The 26460-nt window shown below is 45.0% G+C and overlaps 2 protein-coding genes across 10 annotated transcripts in view; one reads left to right on the plus strand and one right to left on the minus strand.

Moving 5' to 3' along the window:
* Nucleotides 1-26460, plus strand: part of AAK1 (AP2 associated kinase 1) — a 111426-nt gene that overhangs the window by 33220 nt on the left and 51746 nt on the right. For all 9 annotated transcript variants that reach the window (XM_083753151.1, XM_083753150.1, XM_083753154.1 and 6 more), the window contains exons 3-11: nt 10322-10440; nt 10908-11016; nt 13236-13378; nt 15177-15298; nt 15864-15945; nt 19616-19748; nt 20634-20737; nt 21943-22022; nt 25185-25321. In XM_083753151.1, the coding sequence (XP_083609277.1) occupies nt 10322-10440; nt 10908-11016; nt 13236-13378; nt 15177-15298; nt 15864-15945; nt 19616-19748; nt 20634-20737; nt 21943-22022; nt 25185-25321 (1029 nt within the window). The remainder of the gene's footprint in view (nt 1-10321; nt 10441-10907; nt 11017-13235; nt 13379-15176; nt 15299-15863; nt 15946-19615; nt 19749-20633; nt 20738-21942; nt 22023-25184; nt 25322-26460) is intronic.
* The window catches only part of ANTXR1 (ANTXR cell adhesion molecule 1), a 268335-nt gene continuing 254019 nt past the window's right edge, over nt 12145-26460 (minus strand). The window contains exon 19 of the transcript XR_014567574.1: nt 12145-12432. The gene's annotated coding sequence lies outside the window, so the exon portion shown is untranslated. The remainder of the gene's footprint in view (nt 12433-26460) is intronic.

Consider the following 26460-nt stretch of genomic DNA (forward strand, 5'->3'; position numbering starts at 1 on the left):
TTAAGGCAGAGGTTGGATGGTCATCTGTTATGTATGATCTAGTTGAGATTTCTGCGTTGTGGGAAGGTTGAGCTAGATAACCCTTGGGGTCCCAACGTTACAGTTATATGATTCTATTATTGTGGTTAGATGTGTCACAAGAGGACCTCTCCTCCTCCCAGAGGGGCGAGGTTGTGAGCGGGAGCAGCTTCCCGCAGGGGCAGGGAGACATGCTCAGTTCCCTGCTCCTGATTGCTTCTGCTGCTGTGGCCAAGCCTTCCAGCTGACTAATGGGGCCAGCTGGTGGGCGGGGCTAGCCGCATTTAAACAGCCGCGGCAGCGCTCAGCTCCCAGTCTGTTCCTGCTTTCTTCGAATCTCCCGCCCTCCCTCTTAGGTCAACTTCTTTTGCGTATTGACCTTGCTATGGACTTTGGTTGGTTGCCTTGGTTGCCCAAGGGGCCTGGTAGGACTTATTTATCCATTTCGCAAATTGGCACCAGCCTCTTGGTTTTTTTGCCTACCTCATAGCAATTCGTCACAACTTTATGGTATTGGCGGTTAGGCACTGGGATATGTGTGCTGTGCTGGAGGATTGGGTATGGGCCATCATCTACCCCTCCTCTTTTGGGTATTCCGTTAAAGGAATCCGGCGGTCGTGGATCCTGTCCGATGCCCTGCTGGTGGCTAGGGCCATGGCATGACCCCTGGTGATGTCATGGGGGAGCTTCCAGTTGTATTTGCATCAACAAGCTCCTCCCATTGGTTGTTAACCCTGATATGACTCCCGTGGAGTCATGTATTGCTGTTTCATCCAATGCCTAAGCCAATACTACTCGCATGCTGTAACCAATAAAAGTTGTGACCTAAAACCTAACCAAAAATAATGTGTCTTTTGTGTCTTATTATACTCCTATGCGGGTGGCGGGTCCTCAACTCACAACTGATGGTTGTTGTCCGGGTTTGGTTAAAGGCTGGACACAGACGGACAAAAGGCAAGTGGCTTGGAGTAAATGCCACTTGGAGTGTGCAATGCCCAGTGCCTCCTTCTCACTCTACCTTGGTTGCCTAGTTCCATTTCCAGATGATATACAGGAAGACTTGTGTGAATATGGTTTGGAAACGTATGCTGGGATGGTGCAATAGAATTTTCCATGCCAGATCAGTTGACCCTAATGGGGAGGGCACAAGTGCCACATTGTGTTGGCTGTGAAGTATTGATGAGGCATGGGCAATGCAGAGAGAAACAATAAAGGGGAGGAGCTTTTCTCTCCCATGACAACGGCTGGGCCTCCTTAGAGTTCTTCCTCTGCCAATGTTTTGGGCTACAACTCCCATTAGACCCTGACAGTATGTCTGTATGGGAGAGTAGTTCAAAATTCCCAGGGGAAGACTGATCTAGTTTAAGTCTCTTGCCTTGGTACCTAAGAAGTAGTCGTAGTTTCGTCTGCTAAGGAAGATTAATTTGGAGGTGCTATTTATTTCCTCCTCTCAGTTCACTTGTTTGGCTGCCTGGATGCTTCTGAACAGTTTATGCTTGAAAGCTGTTATTTTCATGTGGAAAAAGCTGTTTGTTCAGCATACATCCAGCCAAAGAAGGACTGTTATTGTGTGGGTGTCTTTAAAATCGACCCAAAGGAAAATGGAAGCTGGGTATCATGTTTTGAAGTGCTGACAACAGATGTATATTTTAGAAAGCAATGTTTTGTATGGGCTTTTTCTGCTTCTGGAAAATGTATTAATAAAATGAGTATTAATGAAATAAAATGAGCATGTTGACAATAGATCTGTGGAGTCATTTTCCAGCTACAGAAACACCAGTGTTTCTTGGTGGAAATATTAGGGAGAGGCATAAAGATAGACTTGGAATGGAAGAAAGTTTAATTGGCTTCCCACACAGTGTTTATCTGCAGCCCCATGAAAATGGGTGAGTGCATTGTCCCTGGAGCCAGGCTGACAGGGCTGTGGAACCTACTTGCCTCTTACATGGGTCTCCCAGAATGTTGCACATCAGGAAATGTGGCCCTCTGGCTCAAAAAGTTTCCCCGTGCCCTGATTTAAACTGATGTATTCTGAAGGTGGCCCCAAAGAAGGTGACAGTATGAATGATAACAAATTCTTAAGCATATGAGCCAATAAAATTACAGTTAAACCAATCACATTGCAAGATCTGGCAGAAGACAGAGGGGCAGATCCCCCTGTCCAACCAACCAAGATCCAAATATACCTCCCAAAAATAGATGCATTCTTAAATGGCAGCAACCCTCAAAATGGCGGCAACCACTGCCACTAAGAGAGCACCAAATTGATCACGCAGCTTGAGGCATGGCCACAGTGAAGGTGTTCTTCTACGTTCTCACCAAAGGTGTCTCCGGCATTGTTGAAACATGCAGTAGAGCCTCCCTGGCTGATCTTGAAGGATGAGTAGGCTCAAGGAGGAGATGGTGGGCCGGCATGTATCCTGGCTCTCTCTAAGCCCTTTAGCATCATTGGGGGGGGGGTTACAGTTACCCCACCTACTTCCTCTGGAAGCCTTCCTGGTGATGCCAAAGGGGGTACTGAACTTTGGGGATGCTGAACACTATAAATGTAATCAGAATAACTTGATTCTTGGCTAATTTGTCATGGATTTGATATCAGTAGCTGGAGCATCTGGGATGAAACTCTTCAAACCTCCTTGTTCTTTTTGCTACTGCCCGGAGGTGAAATGTTGCTACGCTGATTGTACTCAAATGCTGTTCTTTTGTGTGCTGTTACCTTTGCTATTAAGTTGCTGTTTGGTTGTTGCCATTATATTTATTTATTTAATTTCTATGCCGCCCTTCCTCTGAGGATCACAGGGCAGTTTACAATATAAAAACACAAAAATGCACAACATAGTAACAAACAACCCTTCCCCCGCCGCAGTATTAAGAAATTGTTCTTGCAGCTGGTGATTTTGTGATGCAGTGCTATTCTCTTTGCTGTAAGCAGCTTAGAGCGCGGGTGCTTTTCTGTGTGTGGAAAGGCAGCATACAAAAATAAAGTGATGAGTAATGATGACAAAGGCAGCAACACATCGTATGGAGTGCAGCTTCCTGCTTTGTGCCACTGTGGCAGGAGCTGCCTAGGGCAGGGGTTGGGGGAAAGATAGATTATTTCTTGTTTTAATTTGTTTACCACTTGATTGTAATAAACCTTGTTGTTGTTTCTTAAGGCTTTGACTCATTGTATTTTTACAGGTTTCCACATCCCTTCCTGGCAACTTTTGCCAAATCTGCCTTCCTTTCCTCCATGCCATGGCACTTGCTCCCTTCTTCCCTTCCCTGAACTGTGTATATTGTTGAGCCTGTATATAGGCCTGACCTGAAGTTGGGGATTGGGGTATGTTAGGCTATAGTTCCATTCCACCTTTAGAACAGATGTGTGGATTGTTGTATGCCATATGTCTGTTTACTTCCAGCACAGTCTGCTGGGAGCTTCCGTTGTATATTGCTTTTGCTATGCTGCTGTTTGCTTGGACACAAAGGGAAGCAGACATGTTTTTCCTTTGTTCCTGATGCTGAATTGTTGTTGTCGTTTAGTCGTGTCCGACTATTTGTGACTCCCTGGACCAGAGTACTCCAGGCACTCCTGTCTTCCTCTGCCTCCCGCAGTTTGGTCAAACTCATGCTGGTAGCTTTGAGAACACTGTCCAACCAGCTCATCTTCTGTCGTCCCCTTCTTGTGCCCCCAATCTTTCCCAACATCAGGGAGTCTTTTCTTCTCATGAGGTGGCCAAAATATTGGAGCCTCAGCTTCAGGATCTGTCCTTCCAGTGAGCACTCAGGGCTGATTTCCTTCAGAATGGATAGGTTTGATCTTCTTGCAGTCCATGGGACTCTCAAGAGTCTCCTCCAGCACCATAATTCAAAAGCATCAATTCTTTGGCAATCAGCCTTCTTTATGGTCCAGCTCTCACTTCCATACATCACTACTGGGAAAACCATAGCTTTCACTATACGGACCTTTGTTGGCAAGGTGATGTCTCTGCTTTTTAAGACGCTGTCTAGGTTTGTCATTGCTTTTCTCCCAAGTGATGCTGAATAAATGCCTGTAAATACGCTTACATATGCTTCTTTCCGCCACTTCTGTTGTGAAAAGTTATTCACTCTGCTGATTAGAGTGTGCTCAGTCTCTGAAGGCTTTTGAGGCTCAAGTCACTGATAGATGCTGTTCTGAGAACCGGAGTTCGCCCGGCTGCTTGCCAGTGGGTGGAGCCAGCTGGGGGCCTGCCAAATGCCCCCATCTCCCCAGACACATCCCAACAGGGTAATGGTGGCTGACGTCAGAGAGGCGTTGCAGTTCCTAGTGGGAAGCAGAGTTCGGGGGTCCTCCTCTCTCATGAATGGTTGCAGGTTTCCCAAATGCCTGTCCACTTCTTCCTTTCAGCTTTCGAATTGTTCCTGGGAGGCTGGGCTTGATGCAAAAATCTTCACTGAAATGTAGGCTGGGGTTATGCCGTGAGCTAGATTTAGATAGTTTATCGTGCCTCTTTCCCCTCAAAATCTGTATGTCTTGACCACTCAGTTTCTGCGTTTGATCTGAATAATGTCTAACTAATGCTCCGAGGTGGCCTTGACACTGAATGTAGATGACATTAGCATCTGGGTGTTTTTCTTTGTAGTTGAGTGTAGTAAGCCCTGCTACATACTTGGCAGGATTGAGAGTAGACAAGGATTATGAACAGTGAGAGTATGTAGGCTTCGGGGGCCTCTTCTGAAGTGTTGTGTTCACCTCTGGTACAGCCACATCTGAAACAGCTGTGGTGCAATGGTGCATCTCTTGTGGTGAGTCTCTGGCTGGCTGTGGTGATTTGAACTGGTGGTTTCTATTAGTCTGCACATGACAACAGCTCTTCAGTAAGTAGTTCTTATTTCAGTTAGAGGAGATGTGTAGGGGGTGCTGTAAGGCAAGTGTGGGTGTTCCTGCCTGTTGGTGCTTTGAGAAGGTAGCTTCCATCCAGGATAGGCTGTAGGTCCCTTAAGAGTACATAGGAAGCAACCTCATTACAGAGCCAAACCATTTATCTGTCTAGCTCAGTAATATCTATCAGTTTTAGCGCTACCTGGAGATATCAGGGATTGAACCTGGGATTTTATGTGTGCAAGGTAGATGCTCTGCCACTGAACTATGGTCCTTCCCTTAGCTGTAGAACCTCCATGTTGTGAGCTATAGATGAAAGTGGAAATGATACCATTGTGTTGCCCTGGGGAGGTTGATATGCATGGAAATCCTCCATAGAATTGGAGAACTGTAGAGTTGGAAGGGGCCTCAAGTATCATCTAGCCCAACCACCTGCAATGCAGGAATTACAGTTAAAGAATCCCTAACAGATGACCACCCAACCAGTGTTTATACAGTGGTGCCCCGCAAGACGAGCGCCTCGCAAGATGGAAAACCCGCTAGACGAAAGGGTTTTCCGTTTTGGAGGCGCTTCGCAAAACGAATTTCCCTATGGGCTTCCTTCGCAAGACGAAAGCCCATAGGGAAATCTCCGGGACAGCGGGGAAGCGCAGCGCGTCTTCCCCACTGTCCTCGGACCTCCTCCGAAGGCTGCCGGTGAGGCGGAGAGACCTCCTCCCGCCGCCAGCCCTCGGAGGGCTGCTCCGAAGGCTGGCGGTGGGGCGGAGAGACCTTCTCCCCGCGCCAGCCTTCGGATGGCTGTCCTGAAGACTTGCGGTGGGAGAAGGGTTTTCCTTCCCACCGCCAACTTTCAGAATGCTGTTCTGAATGTTGGCGTGGGGAGAAAAAACCCTCCTCCCACCGCAAGCCCCGGGAACAGAGGAGAAGCACTGCGCGCCTTCCCCTCTGTTCCCGTACCTGTCCTGAAGGCTTGCGGTGGGGAGAAAAGCCCTTCTCCGCACCGCCAGCCTGGCAAGCGGTCTCCATAGGAACGCATTAATTGATTTTCAATGCATTCCTATGGGAAACCGTGCTTCGCAAGATGAAAAACTCGCAAGAAGAAAAAACTTGCGGAATGAATTAATTTCGTCTTGCGAGGCACCACTGTACTGTAAATCTCCAAGGAAGGAGAGTCCACCACCTTCCAAGGGAGCCAATTTCACTGTCAAACAGCTCTTAACACCAGAAAGTTCTTCCTAATGTTTTGTCGGAATCTCCTTGTAATTTGAATCCATTGGTTCAGGGCCTATAATCTGGAGCACCATGGATTAAGCTATCTGCTAACCTGGATAAAAGGCTGGTATTGGCAGATTTGAGGATGTCCGGTTTTGGTTTTCTTTATTGCTGCTCAAAGCAATGGAAAAAGCAATGGGAAGATGCTCAATAAAATCTCCTGGGCGGCTCGTCAGGGGGAAAGAAAACTCTGGCAGAGATTGTGAGTTACCAATTTAATGGCATATGGACCTTGTTTAGTGCCCTTCAGATGTAGTTAGACTATGTCCCACAACCTCTCACCATTGATCTCCCCTTTCCTGGGGCTGATGGGAGGTGCAGTTAAAACATTTGGAGGGCACCAGGTTGGGGAAGACTGGTATAAACAAGACTACTGTACTGGGTTCCTGGTTCTTGCTGAGAAATGATGCTTCCATCACATCTTGTGCAGCAGATTGTTATAAACATGGTGCACTGTAGGAATGTTGATTGATTGTGGTTTGGCTGTAAAGGTTGTGGCTTGTGGAGTGAAATTAATCAGTGTCCTTTCACTGTGGTGTTGTATGAGTTTTGTTCCGAGGTAATATCCACCAGAGAAGTGCTAGGGGTTATTCTGCTGTGGAAGACCAAGCTTTTCCTCTATGTGTAGAAATCAGTTGCTCTTCTCCTTTCATCAGCAGTGAAGCTGAGAAAGGAGGAATGCTTGTTCAAGACCACCCAGTGAGTCCCTGGCAGAACCTTCCAAGTCCATGATGCCTGAGGTCCTGTCCACCTGTCCTTTACCGTACACCATCCTCCCCTAACCTGGTGCCCTACAGATGTTTTGATTAAAAACTTTGCCCTTCAGACTTTCTCTCTCTCTCTCTCTCTCTCTCTCTCTCTCTCTCTCTCTCTCCTGGCATGGCTTTGTGATTCAATTGCAGGGGCTCTGCAGAATTGTCCACCTTCAGAGGATGCTACCCATTGCATCGCCGCATGAGTCATTGTTTTAGATGGCCAGGACTTTCCAGGAGGCACACCCAGAACAGTGACTCATGCAGAAATAATATGGGGCAAACTACACTGAACAGAGGTGGATTCGTGTGCTCACATGCTCTAAAAACAATTCCTCTCCAGTATGAGAGTTCCTTCAGTTTTAATTCAAGGATGAAAGTTATCTTGGTTGCCTAGATAGCCATATCTCCTTCCAGAGAGCTTGGGTTGATTTTCTGCATTTCTCTCCAGGGTCAGGGCTGCTTAGTTTCAACAGCAAAATTGCTTGCCCTCAGATTTCAGACAATCCTCTAAAATTGCTAGCTGAACTTTTTAAAAAAAAGATTTTTATTAAGGTTTCAACAGATTTTATAATAACAAACAAGACAAAACAACACAACAACAAACAATAAACGGTAAAAAACACAAAAACCAAACAAAAATATATAAGTTCAACTCTTAATTTCATATAATTTACTTTCCTGACTTCCTCACATCTCCCTTTTCTGTATTCAAATTTCCAATTTAGTTTCAGCAAATTCTTCCTCTATTTTGACTAATTTTAATATTACTTAATTTCTTTTAAATTAACCATTCCCACTGCTGTCCACTTATCTTCTAATCCCCCTTCATTTGATTAATTTAACTGTGTTTCTTTACTTGTTACTCATAAAACATCTTTGCACATTCCTTTCAGCTTTGTCACTAATGCCACATTATCTCACTATCCTGCATCACTTTAACATTCAAATAATTTACAATGTTTTTGCAGATAATCTTTAAATTTCTTCCAATCTTCTTCTGTTTGTTCTTCTCCCATGTCTCGGATTCTGCCAGTCATTTCTGCCAGTTCCATGTAGTCTATCAATTGCATCTGCCATTCTTCCAAGGTGGGCAAATCTTGTGTCTTCCAATACTTTGCGATAAGTATTCTTGCTGCTGTTGTTGCATACATAAAACAGGTTCTATCCTTCTTTAACACCTTCTGGCCAACAATGCCCAAGAGGAAGGCCTCTGGTTTCTTAAGGAAGGTATACTTAAATATCTTTTTCAGTTCATTATAGATCATTTCCCAGAAAGCCTTTACCTTTGGGCACGTCCACCAGAGGTGAAAGAATGTTCCCTCAGTTTCCTTACATTTCCAACACTTATTGTCAGGCAAATGATATATCTTTGCAAGCTTGACTGGTGTCATGTACCAGTTGTAAATCATTTTCATAATATTTTCTTTCAAGGCATTACATGCCGTAAATTTCATACCAGTGGTCCATAACCGTTCCCAGTCAGCAAACATAATGTTATAACCAATGTCTTGTGCCCACTTAATCATAGCTGATTTGACCGTTTCATCCTGAGTATTCCATTTTAACAGCAAGTTGTACATTCTTGACAGTACCTTAGTTTTAGGTTCTAACAATTCCGTTTCTAATTTCGATTTTTCCACCTGGAAACCTATTTTCTTGTCCATATTAAAGACCTTTCTGATTTAGTAATAATGTAACCAGTCTCGCACTTTATCTTTTAATTTCTTAAAACTCTGCAATCTCCATGTATCTCCATCATGTTCTAGTATCTCCCAATATTTCGGCCATTTGGCCTCCATATTGAGTCTTTTCAGAGCGTTAGCTTCCATAGGTGACAACCACCTTGGGGTCTTGTTTTCTAATAAATCTTTATATCTTGTCCAGACATTAAAAACTGCTTTCCTGACAATATGGTTCTTAAATGCTTTATGAGCTCTAACCTTGTCATACCACAAATATGCATGCCACCCAAACGCATTGTTGAACCCTTCCAAATCCAGAATGTCAGTGTTTTCAAGAAGTAGCCAGTCCTTCATCCAGCAGAAAGCTGCTGCTTCATAATATAACTTCATGTCTGGCAGGGCAAACCCCCCTCTTTCTTTAGCATCAGTCAGTATTTTAAATTTTATTCTGGGCTTTTTGCCCTGCCAGACAAATTTAGAAATATCTCTCTGCCACCTCTTGAAACAGTCCATTCTGTCCACAATCTGCAAGGTCTGAAACAAAAACAACATTTTTGGCAATACATTCATCTTTATAGCAGCAATTCAGCCCAACAAGGAGAGCTTCAAATTTGACCATATTTCTAGATCTTTTTTTACCTCTGACCAACATTTTTCATAATTGTCTTTAAATAAGTTCAGGTTTTTGTCTGTCATATTTATCCCTAGGTATTTCACTTTCTTCACCACATTTAAATCTGTCTCTTTCTGAAGCTTTTCTATTTCCGTTAAAGTCATATTTTTCTCCAATACTTTGGTTTTTTGCTTATTTAATTTAAATCCTGCCACCTGACCAAACTCCTGAATCAATTCTAAAACTCTTTTCGTACTAGATTCTGGCTCCTGCAACATCAAAACCAGGTCATCTGCAAAGGCTTTAAGTTTATCTTGTTTGGCTCCGACCTGAACACCTTTAACCAACTGGTCCCTCCTAATCATATTCAAGAGCACCTCCAGGACCGAAATAAATAGCAATGGAGAGATAGGGCACCCCTGTCATGTTCCTTTTTCAATTTTAATCTCTTCTGACACCATATTATTAACTATCAATTTTGCTTTTTGTTCCGAATAGATTGCTTCTATACTATTTTCAAACCCACGTCCCACACCCATTCCCTTAAGGTTTTTTTCCATAAAACTCCAAGAAATGTTATCAAAGGCCTTCTCCGCATCAATAAAAATTAACACTGCTTTTGTATTTGTGTTCGTCTGCAATAACTCCAGTATATCAATAATGTTCCTTGTGTTATCAGACAAATGTCTACCTGGGAGAAAGCCTGCCTGATCTTTATGTATTACTTCATTTAACACTCTTTTCAGTCTGTTGGCTAAAATATCTGCAAAAAAATTGTAATCCACATTTAGCAGGGATATGGGACGGTAGTTTTTAAGTTGTGTCTTTTCAGCTTCGGATTTTGGTATAAGTGTGATGAAAGCTTCTTTCCACGACTCCGGTGCCTTCTTCCCCTCCATAATCTCGTTGCACACCTCCTTTAGTGGTTGGATTAAATAGTCTTTCAAAGTCTTATAGTACTTGTAGGTTAACCCGTCCGGCCCTGGAGACTTGCCCAATTGCATGTTCTGGATGGCACCTTCAATCTCCTGTTCCGTTAACTCATAGTTCAATATTGTCTTATTTTCTTGAGATAATTTTTGTAATCCATTAGTTCTAAAAATTGCTAACTGAACTTTTGCACATCTCGTGTCCGCAGGTGGGTTTGCTATTGTTTTTCTGGTGAGAACCAGCAATGGAATGAAATGTGCCCTCAAACGAATGTATGTCAACAATGAACACGACCTACAAGTCTGCAAACGGGAAATTCAGATCATGGTAAGCCAATGCAGGACTCAAAACTCTGGGAGTTCTTTCAGAATGTTTTGGATAGATACTATTGCATGGATTGGAAAGTTGGGCCCTCCTGTTTGACAGATCTAGGAGGGAAAGAAAACCACTCCTGTTAGCACTGCTACAAAGCCAGCTGTTGTTTTAAAAATGTAACTGCTTCTTTAAACTGAGTAACTTGAGTGAGGGTGGGAAGTTCAGGGGTCAGAGATTGGCCAGGATATTCTAGAAATACAGAACAACCAAAAATCATGTAGCAGAAGTGAATTTGAATTTGAAAAGTTATTGGATACCCAGAGATTGAGGAGAAGCAAAGTAAAAGGAAGAGAGTGATAAGTGTCACTGGCATAATATGTGCAGGTAGCTTAATTCTGTTTCGAAGTTTGTTTACTTAGATGTAGATTTTTCTGGTTGTGACTTGCAGTGAACAGTACCTCTTCTCTTACTTTTTCCAGAGGGACCTTGTGGGACACAAGAACATTGTTGGATATATTGACTCCAGTATAAACTCTGTGAGCAGCGGGGATGTCTGGGAAGTCTTGATCCTCATGGATTTTTGCCGAGGTGTGTACTAGTTCAATGGAGCCATGTTTACAAACCTGTATGGTATGACTCCTGTTCTCAGAAGGCCTGCACGATGTCCAGATATTCAAAGGTTTGTCTAGATCGGAGTGCTGTTCAAATGCAAGAAGGTGCAATAGAAAAAGATTCTTGCCTTAAAAATAACTTCACAAACAATACTAGCCCACAAGATTTACCCCACCTCTGGCAACTAGGCAAGCAGTCATTACCAAGCCATGCTTTGAAGAGAACCTTGGAGGCTCATCACAACTCACTTCAAAGGAACAAGCAAGCTCTGTAAAGTCATTGGATTATTTTCCATCTCAGATTGAAATGGGGATTTGGAGAACAATTTTTAGCCCTTCCCTATGCAATGTGTTAGAGCTGTGTTGCCCTATTATGTTACGTAGGAGAAAAGTCACGACTGCAGGCATAGTTCTGCATAGGGTGCTGGGATTCTAGGGCAAAGCTTTTGGGGCATGCGGCTGAAACCTCTTGAGGCACCAAACGTTTCTTAGAAGCAGCTGCATTCATTTGCAGAGATGGGAGCATTCACACTCCCTCTGAGCTTAGAGGGAGGACCGTAGCTCAGCAATAGAACATTTCCTGTGTATGCAAAAAAAGCCCTAGGTTCAATCCTGGCACCACCAGATAGGGTTGGGAAAAGAATCCTGGAGAACCCCTGCCAGTCAGCGTAGGCAGCAATGAGCTAGGTGAACCCGTGCTCTGACTTAGGATAAGGCAGTGGCTCTTCGTTCCGTAAACTCACCCCCAGTGATCCTACCCTGCAAAAAGCATTATTCAGAACAGCAGTTTGCATGACCCGCTAAGGAAAATGACACAATCAAATTCAAAACAGCACACTTATTCAAAATCCAATTCAAGCATTTCATTTAGTTAATTCAAAATAGATGAATCTGATCCGGTGATACTAGGTATTGCCTGAAAAAGATTTTTATGCATAAAACATTTATATATAACTACTTACCAAACATGCACAAACCTTCACCTACCACAGACGTGTGGCAACTAATTTATAAGGCAATTGGGAGCTGGGACGCGGGTGGCGCTGTGGGTAAAACCTCAGCACCTAGGACTTGCTGATCGCATGGTCGGCGGTTCGAATCCCCGAGGCGGGGTGAGCTCCCGTTGTTCGGTCCCAGCTCCTGCCCACCTAGCAGTTCGAAAGCACCCCTAAGTGCAAGTAGATAAATAGGTACCGCTTTATAGCGGGAAGGTAAACGGCGTTTCCGTGTGCTGCTCTGGTGCTGGCTCGCCAGAGCAGCTTCGTCACGCTGGCCACGTGACCCGGAAGTGTCTCCGGACAGCGCTGGCCCCCGGCCTCTTAAGTGAGATGGCCGCACAACCCTAGCGTCGGACACGACTGGCCCGTATGGGCAGGGGTACCTTTACCTTTACCTAGCCAGTTATTAGGGACGTGGGTGCCGCTGTGGTGTAAACCACAGAGCCCAGGACTTGCTGATCAGAAGGTTGGTGCTTCGAATCCCTGCGATGGGGTGAGCTCCCGTCGTTCGGTCCCAGCTCTTGCCAACCTAGCAGTTAAAAAGCATGTTAAAGTGCAAGTAGATAAATAGGTACCACTCTAGTGGGAAGGTAAACGGCATTTCCATGCACTGCTCTGGTTTCGCCAGAAGCGACTTAGTCATGCTGGCCACATGACTCAGAAAAACTGTCTGCGGACAAATGTCAGCTCCCTCGGCCTATAGAGCGAGATGAGTGCCGCAACCCCAGAGTCGTTCGCGACTGGACTTATCTGTCAGGGGTCCTTTACCCTTTTTTTACCCAGTTATTGGTATATTGTGACAACTCACAATTGTAAATGCAAGCAAGCGTGACCAAAGGAAATAGATTTGAAAAATATAAGAGTAGTATAACTTTAAATACGGAATGAATGTGTCTTGCTCTAGGCTCCAGCATTGTCAGTTGTACATAAGAGAGCAACATGTTTGAAGGAGCCCATCTCTAGTGCCTCCTGCCACCCCCTTTCTTCTTAGCCCGCCCCCCAGTAGTCCCACTGTTCCCCAGTGGGTGGTACCACCCAGTTTGGGAATCACTGGCACAGGGCACCTTTGGATACCCTGTGCCAACCTGCTGCCATGTTTCCTTGCGTGCCTTGTGGCTAGTAAGCCTCTTAGAAAGCTCAGTGTCTCACCACTGATAGTGGCTCTCCCTCTCTCTTACTCTGCCTTTGCTCTTTCCAGGAGGCCAAGTGGTGAACCTCATGAATCAGCGCTTGCAGACAGGCTTCACGGAAAGCGAAGTCCTGCAGATCTTCTGTGACACCTGCGAAGCCGTGGCCAGGCTGCACCAGTGCAAATCGCCCATCGTCCACAGGGATTTGAAGGTAACTCACAGTGTCCTTGTAGAGATGCTTGGTGTGCGGATAGTATTCTGGTGCCCAGAGACTCTCCTCGATATTAAAGCAGTGATAGGTCCTCATGGCTGGCTGTGTTACAGGCAATTCCTTTTCACTACCTTGCTGATATTGGAAAACAAGAGTTTTGTGCACAGGTATCACTCACATTAGGGGACGCCGCTGTGGGTTAAACCACAGAGCCTAGGACATGCTGATCGGAAGGTCGGCGGTTCGAATCCCCGTGACGGGGTGAGCTCCCATTGCTCGGTCCCTGTTCCTGCCAACCTAGCAGTTTGAAAGCACGTCAAAAGTGCAAGTAGATAAATAGGTACCACTCCGGCAGGAAGGTAAATGGCGTTTCTGTGCACTGCTCTGGTTTGCCAGAAGTGGCTTAGTCATGCTGGCTACATGACCCAGAAGCTGTACGCCGGGTCCCTCGGCCAATAAAGCGAGATGAGTGCCGCAACCCCAGAGTTGGTCACGACTGGACCTAATGGTCAGGGGTCCCTTTACCTTTACCTATCACTCACGTTTGAGCTGTTAGGTTTTTTGCACCACCAGTTTCTGACTAATCTTGAGCTGTCGTCAGTGGGCAGTTGGTGGGACCCCACTTGGCAGGTATTGTCTTGCCTCTCACTGACTGCTTATAGCAGCCTTCCCCAATCTGGTGCCCCCCCCGATGTTTTGGGGGCGGGTGTTTGACTTTATCACATTTATTGCACAGTGCGTGAGGCTCTCTTCCAAGTTGTGTGAGCACTCAAAGTAATCAACACTACAATTACAGAAAAGTGGTGTGCATGGATTTGTGCGCTTAGAAATCTTTATGGTGGGGGTTGACCCTGTGTCCCCAGCCTCTCAAATCAGGGGATCATAATCTCTTTCAAGGCATTTAAGTGATGTCAAAGGTTCTGCTTATCTGAGTTTCTCAGTGAAATATATTGGTTTCTCTTAAGGCAAGGCCAGAGAATCTGGTGCCATTCCAGATGTTCCCATCATCCTGATCATTCACCTTGTTGGCTGGGTCTGATGTGATTGTAATCCAAAACATATGGAGGGACACAGGTTTCCTGCCTTTACTCTTGGGAAATGACTTCTCAAAATCAGAATTTCTCAAAATTCCCACTAAGCAAATGAGGAGTACCCAAGATGAATTTAGAAACAATCATTTATTACTATGAATGCATTGAATAGTTGCTGTTGTGTGCCTTGGCATCAGTTCCATTTATTGTTTTTAGGAAGAGGGGATTTGTAGCTTTGTGAGAACATAAAAATAAATGCTGAAACATCTGTAGAACATTACGGAGGTAATCCTTTGTGTGCAGTGGGATATGTAGGGAGTGACAGTTGCAATGCTCTGCCAGAATCTTACACCCACTGTAAAATTCCTAAATAGTCCACAGCAGCCTTTCCCAACCTGAGGCCATCCAGATGTTTTGGATTACAGCTCCCATCAGATGCAGCCAGCACCACTGTATGGTGGAAGCAGGGGGAGAGGGCTGATGGAAGCTGTATTTCAAAACCTTTGGAGGGCCCTAGGTTGGGGAAGGCTGGTCTATGAAGTATCAGGTGACCTTCTCCATGGGCAATATCTCAGTCACCACGTGAAAAGTCTTCAGGGAGGAAAACCAAGTAGGGGATTGTGGCTTTCAGAAGTCAGGGGCACTTTCCACAGTTGCCACCACTGCTCCCAAGTTCACGTTTCCGGTTCCTGCTGGGGGAAGAGAAATGTTTATGCAAAGGAATTATGTTTCTCCTTTATCCTGGTATGCACACCTTTTTTTTCCAGGTGGAAAATATCCTCCTGCACGATCGTGGCCATTATGTGCTGTGTGACTTTGGAAGTGCCACCAACAAATTCCAGAACCCTCAGCTTGAAGGAGTGAATGCAGTGGAGGAAGAAATCAAGAAGTGAGTGAAGGATGGTTTAGTGGGCCTCTCCTGTGTCTGGCTGGGGCTGCTTCTGCATGAAAAGCATCATAGCTGGTTGACTATGGAACAGAGAGAAAAAGAATAGCCTGTTTTTGTGCTTTTGGAACATTTGTTTAAATCTTAATTATTGTGGTTTCAAAACTAGAAGAGGGTTGTTAATTAGCTGGGCTGCTGCTAACCTTTACCCTGACACTTGAGGTGGTATGTTTTTAGGACCCACCTTATTTTTTTTATGATTCTAAGTTGTTTTCAATGATTTTAACTATTGTTTTTAATGCTATAACCCACCTTAGGGTGAAGGGCAGAAAACAAACAAACGAATTATTAATTTATTGGCTTTCAACAGCAGCCTCTTTTTGTGGTAGTCTGGGATGCAATCTTGAAATCTCTTTTTTTCTGAGTGCCCTGAGCTGCTGTCAGTTCTAGATCTAGAAATCATTCAAGGAAGAGTAAACGTTGATGTGAGTTGTAGAGGAAACACCACATAGTTTATAAAACCATTTTGACTTATCCGGCTACCCTGTGAGTTTTGGTTTCCTTGTAGGTACACCACACTATCCTACAGAGCACCAGAAATGGTCAATCTCTATAGCGGCAAGCTGATTACTACAAAAGCAGACATCTGGGTACGTAGAAGGTTCTGTGAAGTTACTTGCATGCATGTGGCTTGCCAGAAATTGTACTGGCAAATCTCTTGCCCTGGTTGCCCGTCCTTCCCTTTGGTCTTCTGTCCGCCATGATTCCCATCCCTTAGACCTGCCCCTTCCCTCAGTGATAATAATAATAATAATAATTTATTATTTATACCCCGCCCATCTGGCTGGGCCTCCCCAGCCACTCTGGGCGGCTTCCATAAAAACCAAAAATACAGTTAAAAACTTCCCTAAACAGGGCTGCCTTAAGATGTCTTCTGAATGTCAGGTAGTTGTTTATCGCTTTGACATCTGCTGGAAGGGCGTTCCACAGGGCGGGTGCCACTACCGAGAAGGCCCTCTGCCTGGTTCCCTGTAGCTTTGCTTCTCGCAATGAGGGAACCGCCAGAAGGCCCTCGGCGCTGGACCTCAGCGTCCGGGCAGAATGATGGGGGTGGAGACGCTCCTTCAGGTATACTGGACCGAGGCCGTTTAGGGCTTCAGTGGTGATCCTGCACGTTTTGCCACTGCGGCAAAGCAAGAAAGTGCCACCCCTTCCCCACCAGTGTTACCCTTACACTCTGCTGCCTTCTTCTCCCTCACCCATAACAATGACAATCAGGAAAAGGGGAGTAAAAGGAGGCCATTGGGAAGAGATGGCAGTGGCGGCGGGCAGCAGTGTTAGTGGTGTCAGCAAAGGCAGCAGGTGGCGTGCTCTTTCTGGGTCTGCCACCACGCCCAACAGCCCTGTGCCTGCCACGCTGAGGCAATAGCTTCACCTTGCCTCATGGCCAGGCCATCCCTGCTTCCGCTACAGCATGTCTGGCTGGAAGCTTGCAGGTCAGTCACTTTCTTGCCTTCCTCAAGGATAGGAATGGAATCAAAGTGGCTCTTTTACAACCCAAATTCCCTCCCTCTTTGATCTGCACAAGCCTTTGACATCTCAGGGCAGCAAACTTTCCATTCTGGGCAACCCTTTGGTTACATGGGGTATATTTAGCAGTGCAACGAGGGATACTTAGCAGCATGTTTTATTAATGTGGTTTTATATATACATTTGTTTTTAAATATTTAATTAGCAGTGAATTTACATTGCAATTTGGATTTGTTCTTGTGCCCTGGTCCCCCCCCCCCCCTTTTCATCTTTAGAAGTTGTAACCCGCCCCAGAGCCCTTGTGAATAGCATGGGGCTTAATAAATCAAAATGAGCAATTGGAGATTATTCCAAGAGGCTGCTTCCTGAGTTGCATTTCAGAAGAAAGGACTAGATGCACTAAGGGCCTGATCAGCCTCTGTGCTAAAGGCAGAACTCTCAGCCCAGTACAGATTTCAGGCCCACCACCCTGGTCTCCTCCCCACACCCCGTCCAATCTATTCTTGCAGAGAAAACCAATGAGTGAACTGGACCATATTGCATTTATTTGAGTAACTTGTTTGCCTGGAAAGACTGGAGTGGGAGGAGGGCTGCCTCAGTGAGAATTGCATACTTTATCCTGTGAAACAGCTGGATTTCCCTTTTTTTTTTTTGTTTCATTCATGAGGTTTGCTTCATCATCTGCTCCTGTAGTTAATATTCTATACAGAGTTTTAGCAGGTTTATTTCTCTTTTCCAAAACATGTATATTCCTTGAAAAAGCATGCTGATCTGATTTAACTGCTTCCCACACCACAACCATAATAATTGCATTTTACATTGGTGGGTGGGCCAGATCCTGCCTTTTCTAAATCTCTGGGTTTCATAAATGATGACTGGGGATGATGGGAGTTGTAGTCAAAAACATCTGAAGGGCACTTGGTTGGAGATGGCTGCACTATACTTTTTTCTTTCTGTATTCACTTCCCAGTTACTAGGATGTGATCAGCATAAATTCTGCTTCTGAGCTCTTTTTACATCACTAGTGACTTTGGAAACAAAAAAATTAACCAATTCTCATAACTGCTTAAGGCAGTCCAAGAAAAAACTACAGCCTTTTTGCATGGGCGTGTGTAGGTGGAAGTGGCATCAAATGTTATTCCTTTGTTTTCTAATTGTGCTAGAACATCCTTTCGTCAGGGTGCAAAAATAGCACTTAATTTTATTTTATTTTAATAATCAATTGTTCATTGCTCTGTTGCCATCTCTTGCCAAAAATATTTTCTTCTGTTACTGATTTTTCTAGTTCTTTGATAACTCATAGATAACTAATTATTTATCTAATTATTTATGTTTTTTTATCAATAAAAAACCCCAATAACATATAATTCTACACAAGTTAGAGAAACTGCATTCAGAAAGCAGACTCCTGAGCATAAACAAGTCATAGCCTTCAAATAAGCAGATGGACGGAGGGGGGCATGGATGTAACATTCGTGTCTTGCAGTCATGCATTTAAAATTCCAAGACGTACTGTGCTGTGATTTTCACCTCCATTCTTTAATCTCAAACCAAACCTGTAGAGCAGGCATGGCCAAACTTGGCCCTCCAGATGTTTGGGACTACAATTCCCATCATCCCTGACTACTGGTTTTGTTAGCTAGGGATGATGGGAGTTATAGTCCCAAAACATCTGGAGGACCAAATCTGGCCATGGCTGATGTAGAGGTTCCTTGAAGCACAATACAAGCTGAGGGACGCCCCCTCCCCCCGTGAAAAGACTTTGAGATGATTCTTTACCCGCCGTCATGTTTTTCTTTCAGAGACAACTTGTATCCTACTTCTATGTTCTATTTTTGCATATCTTGAATACTGCTTTTCACTTCTTTAAAAATTGACACAGAATTTAAGATCCATATTTTATGTGCAAATGCTGTTTTTGAAAAACTAGACTGAATGCCTTACTCCAAAGTAGGTAACAGAGATCATTACCTGCAGATAGTCGAAAATGATGGTTGTTGGGATTAGACCTGCTCTCCTCATCTAGGGTCCGTGGGGTGCTAGCTTCCCAGAGTTTTCTTCTTGCAAAACAACACACACACAAACACACGCAGGGGCTGTTTCAAACACACCAAACAACGGTCTATGTGTGAGGGGGAATTGGCTGTCCTTCCTTCCCGCCATCTGCTTAAGCCAGTATTCCCCAACCTGGTGCCCTCCAGATGTTTTGGACGATAACTGCATCCACCCAGGCAAGCATGGTCATTCATAGTTGTAGTCTAAAACATCTGGAGTGCACCCGGATAGTGAACACTGGCCTAGAGAAATGCGTTGTGTAGACACTTCACACTGAGGCCTTTTTGTGATGCTTTCTTCCTTGAAAAGGAATCACACCAATGAGGTGTATGTGTTTGGCCATGTGGATGGTGTGAGCTGCACAAGCGTCATAACTTGGCCTGCAGTGTCTGGTGATTCAGAGTACTATGTTGTGGATAATTTTTTCTCCAAATTTTTTTTTATAAGCTTTGAATTGCAAATTTTGATATTACACATCTCTTCCAGTTCAGAAACAGCAATCTTGGTTCACCAGAGGCAAACTGGAACAATTGCTAGCAGAGCCAGCAATTCCTACATTCCTAGCTTCAAATCAGGCTGGGTTTTTGCTGACCTGAAATCTGATGCAGGTCATGTCAGCAAGAGAGGTTTGTTTTCTGTTGTTGCAACTAGAATCCAGCAAGGCCTTACGTGACAACGGAGGTAACCTGGTCTCCGTTCCTACAGCACACTAAAGAATTCTTCATCTTCTTTCAGGCCATGGGCTGTTTGCTGTACAAACTCTGTTATTTTACTTTGCCATTTGGTGAGAGCCAAGTAGCAATTTGCGACGGAAACTTCACCATTCCTGACAACTCGCGCTACTCTCACGACATGCACTGCCTCATACGTGAGTATCTGTTTGGGAATACAGCTCAACTCTGGTTTTGAAAAGCTAACTTAACATGAAACTGCTCCTACCTCCTGCCAGGTGTTTGGGTATGGAACCTAGAATACTTCTGTTTATAAGGACAAAGGTTTTGGGTACAAGTCTAGGAGATTTATTTTGGTGCCCACTTCTGTGAACTTCATCAGATGCTCTTATATTGATGCATCTCTCCCCACACTGTTGCCTCTACCACAATTGCCATCAGTTGTAGTTGTAGATGGAAGTTGTAGCCCAAAACATCTGGAGGACACCAGTCTGGGAAATGCTAAAGGGGCAGGGGTTAACTGAATAAACAGTTTTGAGGGTCTTTGGGGGGAGTATGTTCTGCTCCATATGTATCCAACTCAAGTCTTTCGCACCCCTGCCCTGTGATGGAAAGTAAAGGAGGGCCACTAGGAGAGTAATTATCCAATTAGAAGCTGGAGCTGTCAAGATGGGAAACTGTACCTACTCCTCCTACCTTCCCGCTCTTCCCTGCCAGGTATTTTCCCTTGATGGAGAGCTTGGAAGAGATGATACCAATGTACCAAATAGTTCCCACCTTAGAAGGTCTTCCAAGACTCCAAAGCCATTAAGTAAGACCACTTTGAATCTCTTAGAGAGGAGAAGCAGGCAAGCCCACCGGTCGCTAAGGCTCCTTCTAGTAGTAGTAGACTATGGTTTGCTGTGGTGTCTGAATAAGCAGTGTGGGGTGTCCTTGGGTTTTGGAACTATGCAAGTCCCTGTGGGCTGAGTTTTCCAGCATCCATATCCTGAAAGTGATACTGAGTAAGACTTGTCCCTGTCCCTCCTAGGCCATACCTAAATGCCACACCACCAAAGCCTAATAGGTCTTCTGTTTCTTAGGGTATATGCTGGAACCAGACCCTGACAAGAGACCTGAAATTTACCAGGTCTCCTATTTTGCATTCAAGCTCGCTAAGAGGGAATGTCCGGTCCAGAATGTACAGGTGAGTGATGCCTGATCCCTCTTTGCTGAAGGGGCAAACAAAAGACAACACAAAAGGGAGGGAAACCACAACAGTTTAGCTTAATGTATGGGGAGGTGTTTTTTCTCTGTACAGTATGATTGCATCTTATGTCGGGAGTTCAGTTCCAAGGGTTCTGTGTATACACAAAAGTCACATATACCCAAAGCCTTGGTATTTCTGCACGGCTAGTGGGTGAGGGGGAGAGAGTAAGTATGCCTCGCACTCCCAAAACCCACATGCCGAGGAGGCCTTGCACAGCAAACAAGATGGGACTTTAAAAGCCTTTTTGTGCCATGTCCACTTGGGTTATCTGGCACAAAAGAGCTTTTAAACTCTTTGCCCTGCCTGCTGGGTAGGACCCTGGAAGGCTAGGAATGCTCAGGTGAAATCTTTCAAGAACTCTTGACAGCCCTGCAAGATCTTGCAAGGGCATCCCAGGACCAGTGTGCTAAGCGGGCCATGCCTGGTAAGCGAGGCAGAGAGCTTAAAGCTCTATCTGTACTGGGGAACTCCAAGTGGGCCTGGTGCAAAAATGGCTTTTATGCTCTCTGCCCTGCTTGGGTTTAAGCTGCACAGTTTTAGCCAGTCCTTCTTCAACCGTGTTTGGTTGAAATCATACAAATTAAATGCCTTCTGTACAGCCAAAGCACGCTTTTCTCATGAACTGTAGTGAATTTGTATGGTCCTTTACTTAAGAATACGCTGGTGGTAGTAGCGGTTTTTGTCCTTTTGGTGTTACATCGCTACTGCTATTTTATTTTCAGATGTGTTTTGTTTCATATTACAGCCTTACAGTTTGAATATTTTGCATGTTAATGCATTGTGACCTGCTCTGGGCAGCCCTGTAAGGCAGGCTATAAATAAATAAATACAGTTGACCATCATAAACATTTGCCTGACTACAATTATAGAAATAAATAGACATAATGTAATTTCTATGCTAATATTGCCTGGGTTTTGTATCTTAATTCTGTCTGGCTTGGGATTGTTAAGTGGGAAAGTGCCTGATGCTGTTTATCCTCTTTCATCCCAAGGATTTATTAAGTATCTTAATAAATTTTACCTACCCATGAAGTGAAGCCTAGGAGAGCTTTAGGTTTCCCCATTCAGTTTGTCTCTTGCTCTCCGTTGCCTCTGACAGCCCTCCGTCATTTTCTGCTCTGTGTGTGGGTTTCCATTTGCAGAACTCTCCGATCCCTGCCAAACTCCCAGAGCCAGTGAAAGCGAGTGAAGCTGCTGCTAAGAAGAGCCAGCCAAAAGCCAGGTGAGGGTGCCTGACTCTTCCATGGACCATGGCAAAAGACTGTAAAAGGCTAGCAGTGCTGCTTAAGAAAGTTAAGCATTCTGGAGAGCTGGGGCCATTTCATACTGCTGCGCTGGAACTTGAGTTCAAAAATCAGTCAGTCATAATCACTAATAGGTATATACCACTTACCATAATAGGCAAAATCCCTGTACAGTTTACATGAACTTGGTAAGATAATTTTATAAAGGAAAAGGATAATGTATATACAACATTTAGAACCAGAACTTCAAAGAAACACATCAGTGAAAACGGAAGCCACCTGTAAAACTTTTGGTTACAATCAATAAATATTGGAACAAAATGAAGGAGACCATTATGTCATATGTGTTTAAACATGTTTTCAAATCATGAAATGCATAGTTAAATAGGCATTTTATCTCAACAAACACATTTTAAAGCATAACTTAATCAGAAGGTTAGTTATGTTCCAGTCTGTATGTTCATCCAGGATGTGTGAATTAAGCCAGTTAAAAATGTGAATGAAATCTTTCTCCATCCCTAATTAGTAGTTCCACTCTCAGAAGTGATTAATGACATTTTGACTACGGGGAAGCTTCTAGAAGACCACACCTGAGTTCATATACACCTGCCTCAATGTTAAACGTATTTATTCTCTTCCAAGTTTTGTAGAAAACAAATATGAGAAAAGAGTACAGTGTCGAAATACAAATGCAAGAACATCCACGTTCCATTTATCCAGTGTAAAAAAGAGGAACTAGGCATATATTAACCTGCATTTAAATGACAATTTATTGTTTTGTGTTGTTTCTCTTTTTGCTCAGTGTGGTGTAGTTAATACATTTTACCTACTCATGAAGTAGTTAGAATGTCTGACTAGGACCTGGGAGACCAGGGTTCAAACCTCCACTTGGCCACGGAACTCTCTGGGTGGGTGATCTTAGAGCAGCCACTGCCTCTTAGCCTAACCTACCTCACAGGGTTGTTGTGGGGATTAAACAAAGAGGATGAGAACAATGTAAACCACCTTGAGAGTTTTCTTTAACTATTTAAAAATTGATAACTTAAACAAACAATCAAACTTTTCTATATGTGAAGTGGAATTGGGACGATTTCCTCATAGCCCCCCCCCTGCCCAGGTTTTTCAGTCCTGCTCCCTGTGGACAATCTTGTAACTGTTTTGAGATCTCATGAAAACTGCCCCCTTCCAATCTAAAGTTATTAATCTCCTTCATCCTTCTCCCACCTTTTGTGCCCGCTCTAGACCCTCCTGTCCATGCCACCCTTTCTCATGTTATTATAGGGACAAAGAAAGCTGTCTTCTATCAAGTCATTGGCCCATTTAGCTCAGTGTTGTCTAAACTGACTGGCAGCAGTTCTCATGGGCTTTAAGGGAGGGGAAATTCCCAACTCTACCTAGAAATGCTGCTAGGGATTGATCCGGGGATCTTCTGCATGCAGATCAGATGCTGTACCACTGAGCTACAGCCAGTGTGGTGTAGGGGTTAAGAGCGGTGGACTCGTAATCTGGTGAACCGGGTTCGCTTCCCCGCTCCTCCACATGCATCTGCTGGGTGACCTTGGGCCAGTCACACTTCTCTGAAGTCTCTCAGCCCCACTCACCCCACAGAGTGTTTGTTGTGGGAAAGGAGAATGTTAGCCGCTTTGAGACTCCTTTGGGTAGCGATAAAGTGGGATATCAAATCCAAACTCTTCTTCTCTTCTTCCTTGCCTATCAAAACCATCCTTGAACTCTAGTGCCTGCTGGAGGGTTGGTCTCACTTTTTTGATGTATCTGGGCCAGTGGCTGGTTGTTTTGTTTTGGTCTGCTTGTCTGCAAACCTATTAAAAGTGCAGATGGTGTATTGTTTCCAACATTTCTGCTCACAAATTGAATTTAGCATGTGCCAACCGGCCTTTATTTCATGCTGAGTGGGGCAGTCGTGATGGCCGATGGGAGTGATGCAACAGGCAAGACTTTATTAAATGTGCCAGGAGGATTTTGCAAGCCCGCCTTGCTTTTTGGGTTCTGCCTTAAGAGTACCCAGTGGTGGGACCATCTGATTTGTTGCTCCTGAACCTTCTGCCTTGATGGTGTGGTTCTTATTGTGGGCTTTGGATGTCTGCTGAGTAGACAAAACAGTATAGCAGTTTTCTGAAATACTCCTAGTTTCACCTTCCCTGCCAACCTACCTCTGTGTTTAATATGTGTTTCATTTCTCTATAGTATATAAAAAATATTTACTGCATTTCTGTCCCAAGGAGCTCAAGGGGGTTATACATGGTTCTTCCCCACCTCATTTAACCTCCCCAAGGTGAGGTAGCTTAGGCTGAGAGGCAGCCACTGGCCCAAGGTCACCCCAAGTGAACTTAATGGCCAAATGGGGATTGAAACCCTGGTCTCCCAAACCCTAGTCTGACACTCTTACCCAGGGGTCAGTAACCTAAGGCCCATGGTCCACAAGCAGCCTATGGGGGTCGTTTAACTGGCCCAGAAGCCGCCCCCGAACAGAGCTGCCCACTTGGTGAGTCCCTGCGCGCTGCACTAAACCGGTGCTGTGCTGCGCAGGGACTCGCTTCTGTGGCGCTGGAAATCACGTCTGCACAGACGCAGATGCCAAAAATCGCAGGTGTGATCCGGCCCACAGAGCGATCTCTGCTGGAATGAACCTGCCCAGGCGAGGTAAACCTTGCCGACCCCTGCTCTAACCACTACACCACACTGGCTTTCAGCGTCTGCTCTTCTACTGCTACCCGTATCTCCTCTGCACTAGTGCCAACTCGCACGACTTAGCGGCTCTAAGGGCCTAAAAGGCATACCTGGGATTCTGCAGTTAAACTTCTAGGGCTGCAAAACCCCTGTTCCACAGCTGGAACAAATTATGCTGTTTAGGAGAAAATATGCATAGAGTTGCTTAAAATTACATGCTTTGTGTAATTTGTGCCATTGTCGTGCATAACATGGATCTTGTGGTCGCCTTTTTCTGTGTGTGATTTTTTCCGAGGGGGGGGGGGTTTGGCTGTTTCAGGGGGCATTTGCCAACTGGATGGTTGTGAGGTGGGGGTGCTCCAGTGAAAGGGTGGGTCATGGAAAGAGGCTGTTCACTATGCTGTCTTCCTCTAAAATGTTAGTTTTGTGTCCATGTTTCCATCTCCTTTCAGGCTGACAGATCCTATCCCCACGACTGAAACATCCATCACCCCACGCCAAAGACCCAAAGCTGGGCAGACACAACCAAACCCGGGGATCCTGCCCATCCAGCCTGCCCTGACTCCCAGAAAGAGGCCAACAGCACAGGGTGAGAGGGTGCCCCACTGCGGGCTACTTCCTAACCTACTTTTCGTTCTCTGCATGGGTAAACTTGCACTCCTAAATGCCCAGGCAGGCTTCCTTCTGAGTGCTCTGCTGCTCGTGTGGACCAGAGGTTCCCAAACTGTTTTGGGGCCCCGCCCCCTTGGTGCCATAGACTCATCCCCAGTGCCCCTTAAAAGGTAAAGGGACCCCTGACCATTAGATCCAGTCGTGGCCGACTCTGGGGTTGCGGCGCTCCTCTCGCTTTATTGGCCAAGGGAGCCGGCGTACAGCTTCCGGGTCATGTGGCCAGCATGACTAAGCCGCTTCTGGCGAACCAGAGCAGTGCACGGAAACACCGTTTACCTTCCCGCCGGAGCGGTACCCATTTATCTACTTGCACTTTGATGTGCTTTCGAACTGCTAGGTTGGCAGCAGCAGGGACCGAGCAACGGGAGCTCATCCCGTCACGGGGATTCGAACCACCAACCTTCTGATCGGCAAGTCCTAGGCTCTGTGGTTTAACCCACAGTGCCACCCACGGCCCCCAGTGCCCCTTACCCTACCCTATAAAAAGCTTTATTTCAGAATAGCGGCTTGTACAACCCACTAAGGAAGACAATAGCACAATAGAATTCAAAACAGTAATGATATATTCGGCACATTTATTAAAACCCCAATTAAAGCTATTTAGTTTAATTAATTCAACAAAATGGATGAACTTGATCCACTGATGCCAGCTTTTCAAAGTCTCATAGTCATATGCGGTGGCTCAGTTCCAAGGGTTCCACGTATACACAAAAATCACACATACCCAAACCCTTGGAGCCAGCGGGTCGAGGTAGAAAGAGTCCTCTGTACTCCCTGAGCCCATGCCGCAAAGCGGGCCTTGCCCAGTAAGCAAGATGGAGAGCTTAAAAGCTGCTTTTGCGCCCGGTAACCTCAAGCATCCCCAGCGTGAAAGTACCTTTTAACCTCTCCCACTTGCTTGGATTTAACATGTGCAATTTCAACCAACCCTCCTTCAACCGCGTATGGTTGAAATTGTGCAAGTTAAATGCATGCAAGATGAGATCGTACCATAATTCTCTTGAAGATTAGGTTGCAAACTATTGAAAAACAAGGCATCTGCTTTTCTTTCCCTTT

Source organism: Podarcis gaigeae, assembly GCF_964106915.1.
Source record: "Podarcis gaigeae genome assembly, chromosome: 8".
In the NCBI taxonomy this organism is placed as follows: Eukaryota; Metazoa; Chordata; class Lepidosauria; order Squamata; family Lacertidae; genus Podarcis; species Podarcis gaigeae.